Raw genomic sequence first — 14,203 nt, forward strand, 5'->3', positions numbered from 1 at the left:
AGGCGCCCCTAAAATTCACTTGTAAAATTAAGACATAGCTAACTTTCTGGTCTTTACTATTTCAGAAGTTGCAATGAGATGGATATGTAATTCAACTAATCTGGATAATAAATGTAGATTATGTTGCCTAGACAGACAATCAAAAAGATTAGTGCATTCATTACTACTCTATCGCTTCCACTGTAATAGATATATTACAGTTTCCATTCAGTTTTAGGCAAAACTGGAACCTGCTTTTCAATATTTCAGATCAGAGATTCTTAACCTTAATTACACATTTTAGAATCACCTGGTGAATCTTGAAAAAATACTAATATCCAGTTACCACTCAAGATCAGCTCCCTTGGGCGCCTGGGTGGCTCAGTTGGTTAAGTGCCTACTGCCTTCGGCTCAGGTCATGATCCTGGAGTCGCTGGATCGAGTCCCGCATCGGGCTCCCTGCTCAGCAGGCAGTCTGCTTCTCCCTCTGACCCTCCCCCCTCTCATGTGCTTTCTCTCTCATTCTCTCTCTGTCAAATAAATAAATAAAATCTTAAAAAAAAAAGAAAGTGTTTCATTCTTTAAAAAAAAAAAAAGATCAGCTCCATCACAATCCTTGGAGATGAGAACTGGGGGCATCAGTTGAATAGCTTTCTGGGTGGTTCTTTTGGAAGCTAGAGTTGAGAATAAGTTTTAGATACATACATGGGAGCGTGATGAAAAGCAGCCTATGATTTTAATATGAATGATCAAAACAGCGCCAGGCACTTTCATTCTTTAAAGGCACCATACGAGTTATGCACAGGCTACCTTTTAGAACACTGGGTACTTTATAAGCAAATATTGTGTTCTAGGACCTGGCATTTTAAATTCACTTAAAAAAATACATTTAAATAATGGAAAATAGAATTTGTCCCTTTTTTGAACAATTGTGTGCTGAACATTTAAAACTCAAACTTGACTTTGTCTAAAATTCACCCGACAAAGAGTTCACAAAAAATTACAGCTCACATGCACCTAACAGCTCTCTTGTTGAGACAATAAAACAAGCCATAGGAAAGTTCTTTTATCACTTTCTTTTCTGCTGAGTTAATGGTACAATCATTTTAACTGATGGGGTGGGAAGAGTTGAGTGATTTATTGTCAGAATCTTGAGGTGAACAAATCATGTACAAAAAAAGTAAATTCAATATGATAATGATTTACATTTAGAATATACAAAAATGAGCTATTTTTAAAACCAAAGTACAGAATATAAAATATAAAGCTGGGAAAACATTTTCTTGGCCACCTGGAAATAGACTAGCTAAGAAAAAATATAACCTGGAGGCATACCACCGTAGGGGGTCTTTATAAAATTTCCACAGTCTGGGGAGATTTTTATTTTTATTAATAGAGGGTATGAATTTGTAAAAGACTAAGATACACTGTCCTGAAATAAATGTGCAACACATATTTATCAAATATGTCATAATTTATTGAATGATTCAATGACTGATATATACAGATTGCTGAAAAAGTATGCCAGTTGAAAATGTAATTATGATTACTGATGACTAATATTGGTGTCTTTTTTGTAAATTACCTAACCAAATGGGGACATTGTCAAACCTTTAGCTCTGCTGGTAACAAGACAGGCCGGGGAGGGGGAGGATGGATCTAGAACACTTAGGTCCGTCTCCCTGGAGCCTGGCAACTGTGCAGGAAGGTTCCAGGAGACATCCCCTCGTGATCAGGGGAGTGCAGCAGCAGGTGACAGATGGATACCCCTGGAGGTTGTTGGCATTTGGAAATTCTAGCAGGGATAGGTCCAGTCATGGGCAAAGAGCTAAATTCAGGCTGCTGAGAAGACTGGGAGAGCAAACCGACTAGGGTGGGTGCCCAGAGTTAGCCCAAATGTTACAAGTGAGGGGCACAACTCTCCACAAAACTGCCCTCACTTCACACTCCAGTCACAAGTTTGGGAGACTCTAGGCCACCCTTTCTTCTGACCAGCTGGTTACCAATTTGGAGTTCCCACTACCCCCTCTGGTTTGATAATTTGCCAGAATGACTCACATAACTAAGGAAAGGGCTCTAACTTAACAATTAATTATTAGAGCAAAAGGAAAGAAGGCAGCACCAGGCAGAGAGAGAAATAGATACATAGAGCAAGGTCTGGGAGAGCCCCAAACATAAAGCTCTCAAAATCTTCAGGGTGGCACTATCCTCCTGGCATACTGATGTGTAACAACACACAAGGTGTTGCCAAGCTCATGCAAGCCTCAGTGCCCAGAAATTTATTATAGCTCCATTATGCAGCATGAATGACTGAATATCTCCAGACTCCTTTCTTTCTTCTCCAGATTGGGCTGGTGTCACGTGGTTAACGCCCAAACCCTCTAATCTCCTGGTTGGCATGACCAGCCCCCATCCCGAGTCATCTTATTGGCATGAACTACCAGGTGTGGTCAGAGGAACCCACCATGAATAACAAGACTTTCCCATTACTCCAGGAAATTCCAGATTTTAGAGGTTACCGCTCAGTAACTGGGGACAAAGGGTAGCCCAAATTTTTATTACACAAGAGAGTGAGACGAGAGCACCAACCTGGGAAAGCAGGCAGACACATGTTGAGGCAAAAAGCACAGAGTCAGAGCTGGCCAAACAGCCAGGTTAACACTTTGCTGAGCTTAAAACCTAATTTTCTGTAACTCCCATAACTTGGTGTTGGTCTAAGAATACACTCTGGGCTCATTTCTGTTCTCAAGTATAGAAATGACAAGTGTGTGTGTGTGTGTGTGTGTGTGTGTGTGTGTGTGTGTGTGTGTGTGTGAGATGGGGGGGGGGAGTAAGGCAAATAGCTACAAATTCAGTCTGTCTATGAAGCTACATCACCAAGCCTACCTCCTTCACTGAGTTGAAGGCATCATTGGAATTCTTGGAGAAGAGAATTATAAAATACCATTTTATATCATCATTCTTATTCTTCCACTAGTTCTCATAAAGTCCTTATGTATAAAAAAAGTCTGTGGCTGAATTCTGCAGGCTTTTGATTGACTCCAGATTTTATTTGACAATTGTAGAATTATTTTTTAAATTCAAGTCAGAAAAGCTTCTGTATTGTGTCCAATTATCTATCATTCATCATTTTTTTTTCTGTACCTTCCATTTTGGAAATCCTTTCTCTAACTGGATTCTTTATCTCGTTTTTACTTAGATAAGATCTTAACTCCAAAGTTAAGAAGATAGAAACCTACTTATTTTAAAATATCGAGAACCACTGGCCTTTATTATTCTATAGCTGCAAGATATTACACAGTAGAGTCAAGAATAAAATATAAGCTTAAATTTTAGTTACATGTATAATTTGTCAGTTATTAATAGATGATAACTAGAAATGAAATGGTACAGAGTCATTATTAAATATGATAATGTGTAAAGTGTATAAGATAGGGGCTAAAACAGAGTAGACAATATAAAAATTGTACCACCAGCAAGGGACGGGGTAATACACCAATCATAGCATATTTGAATTACAATGATTCTTCCTCACATTCCCAATCATAGTGGCTGCATCTGGGAACATAGAAACTAGTAAAATTCACTTGTTGCAAGCTAAACTAAGTTGAATGCAATTCTTGGCGCAGCCTCAAGTTTGTTGGGCATTTTTTTTTTTATCTTCCTGGAGCTCACAATCAGAAATAGCAGTAATTCCAATAACTTAAGCTTAGCCACAGAAGATAAAATTGTGAAATCATGTAATGATTTGGAAATTAGGTATATGCATGAAGTAAATTTGGAGATACTAAACAAGGGTATGTATAAGAATGGAGAAAGGTTAAGAAAAATGGCCCTAGAATTTCCATACCTAGACTAAAAAAAAGAAACTGGAAGATGATTTAATTCTCAGGTTATAAAACCCAGCCATGGCCATAGACCCATATTTCACTGAGGTGAATTAAAGTTACTAGAGACATGTCAAGTACCAACTAGCTGAGCCACAGATGTATTTCAGAATTTTACCTTCAAAAGTGTCTACAGTTTTCCTCATTGTAGATGACTCATATATTTATCAAACTGTCTTCCTGAACTTACCCATGCATATTTTCAATCTGGACTACATTTTAAACATTCATATTTGTTGTTTATGTCAACAAATGGACTTTGGAGTCAGGTGTTATCTATCTGTTTCATGGTCCAGGCAGCCAATGGGAAATACCTATTTCGAAAGCCTCTTAGGGACCTCACCTAAGAAGCTCTTCAAAGACTAAAATGAATCTCATTGCTTTTGAGGAAAATGTTGGTATTCAGGACAAGTTCCCCAGGAGCCAAGAGAAGCTCTTAAGAAGTCCCAAAAGAGGGCGCCTGGGTGGCTCAGTCGTTAAGCGTCTGCCTTCGGCTCAGGTCATGATCCCGGGGTCCCGGGATCGAGTCCCACATCGGGCTCCCTGCTCGGCGGGAAGCCTGCTTCTCCCTCTCCCACTCCCCCTGCTTGTGTTCCTGCTCTCGCTATCTCTCTCTCTGTCAAATAAATAAAATCTTAAAAAAAAAAAAAAAAAAAAAAGAAGTCCCAAAAGACTAAGCCCATCTCTGGTTTGTGGGATAACTACCAGAAATCATCATTATCATTCTTAAGATGAATCAAAATAAGTAATCAAAAAAACTAATCCATAAACATTTGCTAGTTAAGGAAAATGTAAGCTTTTTCTCAATATATTAAGCAAAATGAAATCATTCATTTGCCAAAATATAACAGGTATCTAAAGTTTGGATCTTTTGTACTTGAAACCTTTAAGTGGTTCGTTCTACTGATTTCTTCGGCTAACTGGTCCATTTCCAAGCAAAAACAAGATGACCTTCCTTTTGAGAAAAAGACTAAAATCTTAACTATACCAACACTCCTCCTATTTCAAGACCCAAGAAATTTTTTTCAAGAATATTGTAGAATACTTGTGCTTCAGGTGATCACCAAAGTCATCAATTCTAAAATGAAGGCAGGGGTCAGATCCTGTTAGGCTCTGAGTGGAATTCCTTGCTAAGGAATTTGGACTTGAGCTTGAGTATGCTACAAGAGCAACTGAACAGACCTAATCAATTGTACTTTCTCTGGCTAGAAGGTGGAGTAGAGTAGGAGTGTATACACACACACACACACACACATATTAGGGAATATATACATGTATATATACATATACATGTATATACACACAGATATATGTATTTTATAATATATATATAACATATGTATTACAGCATATAAATATATGATATACAATCGTGGAAAGTCACAAAAGATAACTAGAGAGCTGGGTACTCTGGGCAAAGATGAGAATGGCTTGCCATGGAATAGGGTTGGGAATGGATGGAAAGAAATGCATGAGTTAAATACAGATTAAGGAAGAAAAGGCAAAGTTTGATGACTGGTTAGATTGACTAGGCCAAGGGTTTTTGATGAGTAACAGGCAAGCTGTAGGTAGTAGCTTCAGTCTCTGCAACACGAACCTTGGGAAGAGCATTAAGTAGTATGGAGAAAAAGATGAGTTTAGTTTTGGAAAAAGTTGACTATGAAACACCTGAGGAGATGCCCCACGGGCAGTTAGATATGCATGTCAGAAGCTCAGAATGGTCTCTGACAATTTAAATTTGTCATCAGCATGTAGCTTGCCACTTGCCAAAGAAGTCTTTCAGTAAGAAAGAGGAAGAACCAGAACTCAAATGCAGGCCTAGCTACAAGACCCCTGGGAGTCCTATTCCCAGTGAAGAGATCCGAGGGAAGGCTGTGGCTTCTTTTATGGGTACAAAATGAAGATGTAAAATATTTAAATAGAATTAATGTATTCAATAAATAATTACCAAGTGTCTGCCATGTGCATCATAAAATTCTAGAGTTGAGAATAACAGCCCTCTGTTATTCTCTAGATGGATTATTCCAAGTGTTACTTTTTTCTAACAGGGAATATCTAATTAAAAATTTGAAACAGTGATAAAAGCTAAAAATGCTTCCCAGAAACTGAATTTCCTGAGTGCATAACTGTGGTGAACTCAAGGTTAACTCTTCTTGGAACAGAATTCACTATGTTCATCTGTGAAAACAGATGCTGGTCATCCATATTTCCCCTTCAATACTACAATATTTTACCCTCTGTATCTTAAAACAATAAACTGCAGTTACTCATAGTGGCAATACAAACTGTGTAGATAAAATTGTTGAACCATTAGGTTCCAATGTTCCATTAATATTTAAAAATGCTCAGAACAGACAATCTTGCTTTCTACCTTAGATGAATGCACACTTAGATTTGCACCTTAACAAATTCAGTTCAAGCAGCCCACACTCTTGTTAACAAAATTAAAGCTACATTCTCTCATTTAGCTAATTAATTGTTGTTGGAATCACCAGTTATTATATAATTCAAGGGAATTAGAATAAATGAAGTCATATTTTCCAGGCAAGAAAAGGAAAAAGAGAGTGGGAGTCAGGATCTTCTTTCAGATGAAAGGAGTGATGGAAAATGGTAAGACAATTACAGATAAAGATTCTGGGTCTTCTGGGGCACCTGGGTGGCTCAGTTGGTTGAGCATCAACTCTTGATTTCAGCTCAGGTCATGATCTCAGTCTGTGAGATAGAGCCCTGCGTAGGGCTCCGTGCTCAGTGAGGAGTCTGCTTGAGATTCTCTCTCTCTGCCCCTCCTCACCTTCTAAAAAAAATAAATAAATCTTTTAAAAAAATTCTGGGTCTTCCAAACAAACTTTCTGAGCCAAAATTTTCTCATCTTTAAAAGGAAGACAACATTGGCACCTATCTTGCAGGAAAATTGTATTTGCTAATAATACACATAAAATGCCTAGCACTGTGTTTGACCCTTGGAGGATGTGATGAGAGTGAGTATCTTAACTTTTTAAAATAGGATAGGTATTTAAAAATTAAATAAAGAAAACAGATATTGTCATAGTGAGTTACAACAACAGAACATCTAACCTAACATATTCTCTTTGGGAATAAATAGCAATAACAGAACATCTAAGTATCAAAATGTGCTTTTAAATAGATTGATATTCCTTAGAGAGAGACCAGAAGTTTAACTGAGACCAACAGAGAGCCTGAGAGCCAGGTGAATTCTAATCAACCTTGTAAATGCTCTTATATGAGACACTAGTGATTTGTAATAATAGAGATTAACTTAGGTTTCCTACTTTAGTTGTGGTGTCTGCATATTGGTTTACAGTATACCAAAAATAAATAGCATGAGTGCTCCCTTTTTGTTGTGGTGAGTTAAAAAACAATTTTTTTAGATTCTTTTTCAGACCTCAGATATATAAACAACTAGCTATGTAGGGTCTAGCAAACTGTGAACATAAGAGCTGCGCCCTCAATAATCTCCATGACATCCTATATCCTTTCTAAACTGATTCCTAAAATTAATGTACTCTGAAGGTGGCATTTTAAACCTACATCTGGGAAGATAAACACTAAAAGTTTACTTTGCAGGTACTTAAATAATGCTGATGTGTCCCAAATTGGTACCTTGTCCTATGTTTCAATTTCCACACCAAGAACCTCAATGTTTATAGTATCTCTGGAAGAATCAGAGAACACAGTTTTGCAACTTTAAATATCATCCAGATTTTTCTTTCCCACTCTGAATGCTCCCCAAAGTAGCTGGTCCCAGGGCAGGAGGGAGAGCACATTGAAAAATGCACACCACTTAATAGATTTGATTCTCCTGAAAGCGGAGTATTTGAGATGCAGAAGCTTTTGAAGTCACTAGAGTAACATCGAATACACAAGAAGAGTTACCTGGGTAATTTACATGCCTTTATCAAAGTAAGATGTTCCGCTATGATGCTTATTGGCATGTAAAGGAGATACACTTTATGGAATTCTGTAAAACTTGACTGAACTGGGGAAAAAAATCAGTCTAAGTAAAAAAAAAAACAGAGGCGGAGTCGTTTTTTAAAAGAAATATTAATATATTCCAAATACATGAAACACTATAACCTAAGTGCAAACAATGTATTCCTGAATAAGAATTCTATTGTACTTATTTCACAGAATTGATTTCAAGATTCCTTTTAGTTAGTAACATCATCTACTTACATGTAGCTTACAAATATTTATGGTGTTCTTCCTATGTGTCTGCCACTAAAGGACTCTCCTCTCATAGATCTTAGGATTCAGTTTAAGAAACAAGACTGGATGATACAAAATAATTAACATAAGAAAGTCTTCAAAGAAAGTGAGTTCTCCGGGCACCTGGGTGGCTCAGTCGGTTAAGCAGCGGCCTTTGGCTCAGGTCATGATCCCAGAATCCTGGGATCCAGCCCCCTCATTGGGCTCCCTGCTCAGCGGAGAGCCTGCTTCTCTTTCTCCCACTCCCCCTGCTTGTGTTCCCTCTCTCGCTGTCTCTCTCTCTGTCAAATAAATAAATAAAATCTTTAAAAAATAAAAAAAAAAGTGCGTTCTCTTAAATAGGTTAAACAGTACCTGAATTTTTAGTTACAGTGTGTATTTGCTCAGAAAATTACTTCCTTGAGATGATTAGATGTTAGAGCTCAATCGAAGTTCAGTTGAGTGATAGAAATTAGTAGTCCCCTCCTCTAGGCTTTCCCCAGCATTTTCTTCAAATATCAATTATAAATGTGTTGTAATCCATGAAGTTTCATAGTGGTTTTTTTCCTGTGATCTCTAAAAATTCCTGAAAGTATCTTTATACTCAGGGCTTAGTACAATGGCTAACATATGGGAGATCTTTAGTAAGACAAAAAATTATTTAATGAATGCTTTATTTCCCTCCTTATATCATATACTGTATGGTACATTAAAATCCGAATTGGGAAGCCTAGAAATGGTGGAAATTTGATCAAGTCACTGAAGCTGTTTCTCATATCTTCATTTCCTATTTCCAGATCCCCAATTCTGTAAACCATTTCAGTAATTCAACTTGGCAGATAGTTATTTTGCATATTCTCTGAGGAGTAATTTGTTATCTAATTTGCTATTTCACATCCACAGTCTAGTTGGTGCTTCTCATATGACAATGATCCTGATACTGAGAGAACCTTACATCCTTTATTAGTTTCCAAAAGGACAAAAAAAGATTACTTCTAAATTTCATTGTCTGTAATGATTTTTAAAATAACATCCTAGACCACAGCGTGGGAATAGAAACCACTGTCAGGGACTCCAAAATTTGTATGAATCCCTAAAATATTTTATTTTATTTTATTTATTTTATTTTTTAGAGAAAGCAAGGTGGGGGGTGCAGAAGGAGAGGGAGAGAGAGAATCAAGCAGGCTCCACACACAGTGCGGAGCTGATGCAGGGCTCAATCTCACAACACAGAGATCATGACCTGAGCCAAAATCAAGAGTCAGACGCTTAACTGACTGAGCCACCCAGATGCCTCTCCCTAAAATATTTTAAATCCATCTCATCTGCTGAATAGTAGAGCTCAAAGAAGACAGGCAATTTCTTAGTCTATTCTTGGGGCTTTATACTTCAAATTTTAGAGAATTCCCATCATAAGGACCTTATAGTGATTTGTCTCTACCTATGCTTGGGTCTTTTCCATGTGCAAGGTTCTATGATGGACTTACATTAGACTTACATTAGAATTTCTTTGGATTTCTAAGAATCACTTCTATCTCTGATACTATATGGTGGAGAAATCCAATGATAGGCAGTGAGGGGACTGGCTGCCATATAAGGCTCAATGACCCTGTCCGATGATGAAGGAAAAACATCCATTGAGTCAGTATTCTCCAGTATAGATTCAGAGAAGATAACTTCACTGAAAGAAGCTGGCTTGTATTATCATGTGGTAATTGTAAACGTGTGACTACGTATAAACATTCTGATATTAGGAAAAATATAGACCAAGGAAATTTGGCACAAATAGAAATAATATCTCTCCTGATCTCAATTCACTATTATTATTGAGAACATGAATTAAGTGAAATAAATCCTTGACTCCTCTGTTAACTGTAAGGAATCTTAGAAAAATCTACAACTTTCACGTGGGTAGGAATTAATTTTGTCTGCCTTTCTGGTTACAGTTTTCATAGACTAACAGTATTTCCCATTCCTAGCCTTCAGCAAGGAAGAAAGAACACAGTATGAATTTACATACAGAGAATTATAAGAGCACATTTTTGTGCAATGAAACATGCTTTTACACTTTTTTGTAATTGGAGTCCACTATGATTGTTTTATGAAATCCAGTCATGAAATACTTTTGTTATTTAGCTAACTAACCTCTTGAATTTTAACTCTAAAATATATATTTCTAGTTATAAAGCTTTTAAAATTAATGTCAAGTGTCTTCAGCTCGAATATTACTGTTTTTAAGGTTGTCCTTGGAAGCTCTTTCTGCCTCATAGTTCCTCAATTTATGCGCTCATCCTTTCGTTCGTGTAATCTTTCACTGTGTTCAACCGCTACTAGGCATTGAATTTTTTCCAGGCACTGAGAATACAGCAGAGAATAGCGACCCTCCCCATTTTAGTGTTAGCCAAAAGTTAGGAAATGAAAGGTATTAGCCAATAAATTAGCTGCCCTAGAGCTTTAGATAAAGCCAAGTAAACCTAAATCAGTGGGTTCTTAGTAAACACTTAATGTGCTCCGGGGCAAGTCCCCAAGATTATGCCAGTTTAAAAGTTCCGACAAAGCTGGGGTAGCTGTGGCACCCGCTGCTGTCCCTCTGTTCAGGTTGTTTCACTATTTTGCAGAAACCACCAAGCTTCTGAGAAAGGATCCAAGACTTCCATTCCCTGGGAAAACTTGAAACTTCTATTATCCCAGTTTCTAAATCCCATAGACTACAACCCGGGGATCTCTAATACTCTAGAACAGAATAAAGCAAAAAGTATTACATTCCTTTTGTTAAAAACATGAATAAAACAGGGTAGATTTTACCACCAGAAGACAAGGACATTGACATATTCTTGATTATTCATAGTCAAAGTGTAAAACTCGTATTACATAAGGCTGAGAAGGCACTTGCTAGTTTTGCAAGCAAAATCCGTTTTCCCTTCTAGCACATAAAAAAAGTTTTATTTAATTCCAATCAAGTAAATACAAAGAATTATTTTCCATAATGTCTCTGCTGAGAAATTCTGGCAGCTTAGGGATAAAGTCCTGTCTTTAAGAGATCACATCAGAAGGACCAACATCCACAATCTCCAACCAAAAAAGACAACAAGATCTAGAGCAGGGGTCTGTAAATCTTTTCTGTAAAAGCCCAGACTATATATTTTAGGCTTTGCAGACAGGATGGTCTCTGTCACAATTACTCAACTCTGCCTTTATAGAGTAAAAACAGCCATAGACAATATGCAGATAAGTAAGCATGCCTGCATTCCCTAAAACTTTATTTAAAAAAACAGACAGCTAACCAATGTGGCTCACTGGCCTTAGTTTGACAACCCCTGATCTAAGTAGATCTGTATTCTGAGAAAAGGCAATATTTCTTATTTTTATTTAAGTTCTCATTTCTATTTTATGTCCTATCAAATACTGAAATAAACTTAAGCATGTACCTTAAACAGTAGAAGAGAGAAACTTTTCACTTACTATCAGATAATAATAATAAAGAAGTTCTGATGGAGGATATCCCCAAAAGCCCATTTAAATGCTATTTTTTCCTATGTTGATGGGATTTTAATATTTTTCTATATGGTACATCACTATCCTTTGCCTTATATATAGTATAGTGAGTACAATTTAAATTTTTATTATTGTTTTTCTTTAATCTTCCTGAACTATGTACAAAAATATTCTTAGGGGCACTTGAACTCTCCAGGGACACATGCCCTACCTACATCGTTGGCCTCAGTCTGCGGTTTCTTTCCAGTTGTATGTCCATTACCATCACTATCCTATGTATCAGCTATCAATGCCAGTGTGTCTCTTTCTACTAATCTCTTTTTCTATGTCCACACTAACTCTTATCAGAGTTCCATGCATGAAATCTGCTCTCAAACGAAAACTGAATTTGGATTGAAAGACCCAAATAACTTAGCTTCAGGAATTACATAAGAAGTTACCATAAACCCTATTATTAAGTCCCTGGCCCTTTGAAGGAGGGCTACATTCCTCTTCTGGGGTCACAGACTTTATGAAGGCTATTTTCCACAACACTCAAAAGCTTGTTGGCTTGTTTCTTGTGTGTGTTTTTTGTTTTGTTTTGTTTTTCGGCTAGGTTTCAGAACATTCAGGTTACTAGAAATCTGATTAACAGGTGAATGAGGACTTTTCCTAGTGTACAAATACCTCTTTATTTTCAAGGTATTTGTAAAAACTGATATGAGCATATTCTTTATTGATTTTACTGCTTAAACTTACTCGTTCCATATCCTGCCATTCTCTCACTAACTTTGTCTAAGATAGTTTAGCACAAGGATCTCACCCTGTACCACTGAAGAACCATCTAGGGGAGCACTGGAAAATAGCAAGCCCCAGGTCTCTTTTCTAATCATTCTGTTTGGGAGCCAGAGCACAGGCATTAGTCATTTTTGGTTTTGTTTTGTATTATTTTAAGATTCCCAGGTGATTCTCAAGTTAATCAAAGCCTAGGAACCACTGGATTCCTATATCCACTTTCTTTTAGAAGTCTGTATAAAGGATAAAATGAGCAGTTTACACTGATACCTCCTTCTCTTTTGTGGCACAGAAATTTTACACATCATAAATGTGGAATTATCCAAGGACTTTAACTTTCTCTGCTTTGAAGAATGTCCTGCAAGTTTAATTCCACATGGCTGCATTTCAAAATATATACTTTTTTGATGACCTCACCATGTGGAAAATGTAGTAAGGCTTTAGCCATCAGTGTTGAGATCTTTTATTCTCTTTTCCTTGGTCAACTCTTGCGTCTTAAATGACTGTTTCTGGTAACTGTGAAGCCACGTGAATGCTGCTGTCTTTCTCTTGTTCATAGCACCAGAAGAATGGGCCACAACCCGCTCCAGCCTGAAGGCACCACCGCCAAGGTCAGCCCGAGGGGGATACAGGGAGCACCCCTATGGTAGATATTGAAGGTCCTTCTCACCTGTGACCTCACCTCAAAGACAATTCATAGCCTGTGGTCTCCACATAAACAGCAACAAGACAAGTAATAGTCCTTTTTTTTTTTCTATTCTAGGGATAACTGCTCATGATTTCTCCCGTATAGTTCTTGTATTCCCCTCTATACTGTTGGCGTGATATTGACACTAGTATTATTTTACAAAACGGACTAAAAAAGACATTGGCAAGCATTGTCTATAAACCATTCAGTAGGATGATATTCTCTTGGTTGTTTTTCATTGTTGTGTGTAACCTTTTTTTTTCCTTTCTTTTTTCTTTTTTCTTTCTTTTTTTTTTTTTTAAGAAAGAGCATGAATCTGTTAACAGATTTTGAGTCTCAATCAACTAGCAAAAACTTTGTTTAGGGTTGCTAAAAGACTGTAATATGATTTTTGAACTAGCTGATAATAAAGTTGTAGATAAGATGTTTTAACCTGTCTTTTAATATCTGTTAGTTAGATGAAGATGTTCGATATTAAGTTTGTAAATTTAATTTTAAATGCTGTTTTAATGGAGTTGAAAACAAGCAGCTACTGTATGTATGTAGCTAACTGAATTTGTTCAGTGTTTTAACCTGTATTTGTTAAAAAAGAAAAAAAACACACATAAAGTTCCATGTGTAAGCTACTCTAAATAGGAAACCACAATTTGTCAAATATGTTTGCCATAATTTGTCAATAAAGCTGAAAACTTTTGTAAAAACTAAATTTGGAATTACTTGTTTTCTAGCTTTAAATGCCTGCTTTATTTCTTCTTCAAGAGATGCCTAAAATGTTTTCTATTTAAAAATTACAAAAATGAACCCAAGCCTGTTTTAAGATATTTGTGTAATACTTAAAAAATGTATTAATAACTTATGGTTGTTAAATAATTTAAAAGTTAACAAACTAAACTGTTACATGAATCATGGTTAGTAAACACTAATGTATAACATGTTAATGGAAAAAAATGGATTTAGAATAATAAATGGATTTTAAACTATCCTCTAAGCTTTATCTTGCTAAACACAAATTCTGATTGACTTGTTTGCATTAGCATGTCTCTCGTGAGAAAGAGTAATGGAGTATAAAGAGGTAAGATTACCACTTACCACTGTCTAAATGCCTAGTTCTTCAACCTTTGAGTTTCCCCGCACATTAAATATCCCATCCAACATGTAAGCATCGCGTAGATTC

General features: G+C 36.7%; 1 protein-coding gene across 12 annotated transcripts in view; it reads left to right on the forward strand.

Annotated features, from left to right (window-relative positions):
• KHDRBS2 (KH RNA binding domain containing, signal transduction associated 2) overlaps window positions 1-14,203 on the forward strand; it is a 598,658-nt gene that overhangs the window by 537,840 nt on the left and 46,615 nt on the right. For 2 of the 12 annotated variants that reach the window (XR_013441225.1, XR_004917482.2), the window contains exons 9-10: window positions 6,411-6,476; window positions 12,901-13,074. Coding sequence is in view for 7 of the 12 variants with exons in the window: in XM_078055184.1 (XP_077911310.1) it covers window positions 6,411-6,476; window positions 12,901-12,998 (164 nt within the window). In the remaining 5 variants the exon portion in view is untranslated. Of the gene's footprint in view, window positions 1-6,410; window positions 6,477-12,900; window positions 13,364-14,203 lie in introns of those variants that run through there. The other 10 variants (XM_078055184.1, XM_078055182.1, XM_078055185.1 and 7 more) reach the window with 7 other exon arrangements.

The sequence above is a fragment of the Halichoerus grypus genome, chromosome 9 (assembly GCF_964656455.1).
Source record: "Halichoerus grypus chromosome 9, mHalGry1.hap1.1, whole genome shotgun sequence".
In the NCBI taxonomy this organism is placed as follows: Eukaryota; Metazoa; Chordata; class Mammalia; order Carnivora; family Phocidae; genus Halichoerus; species Halichoerus grypus.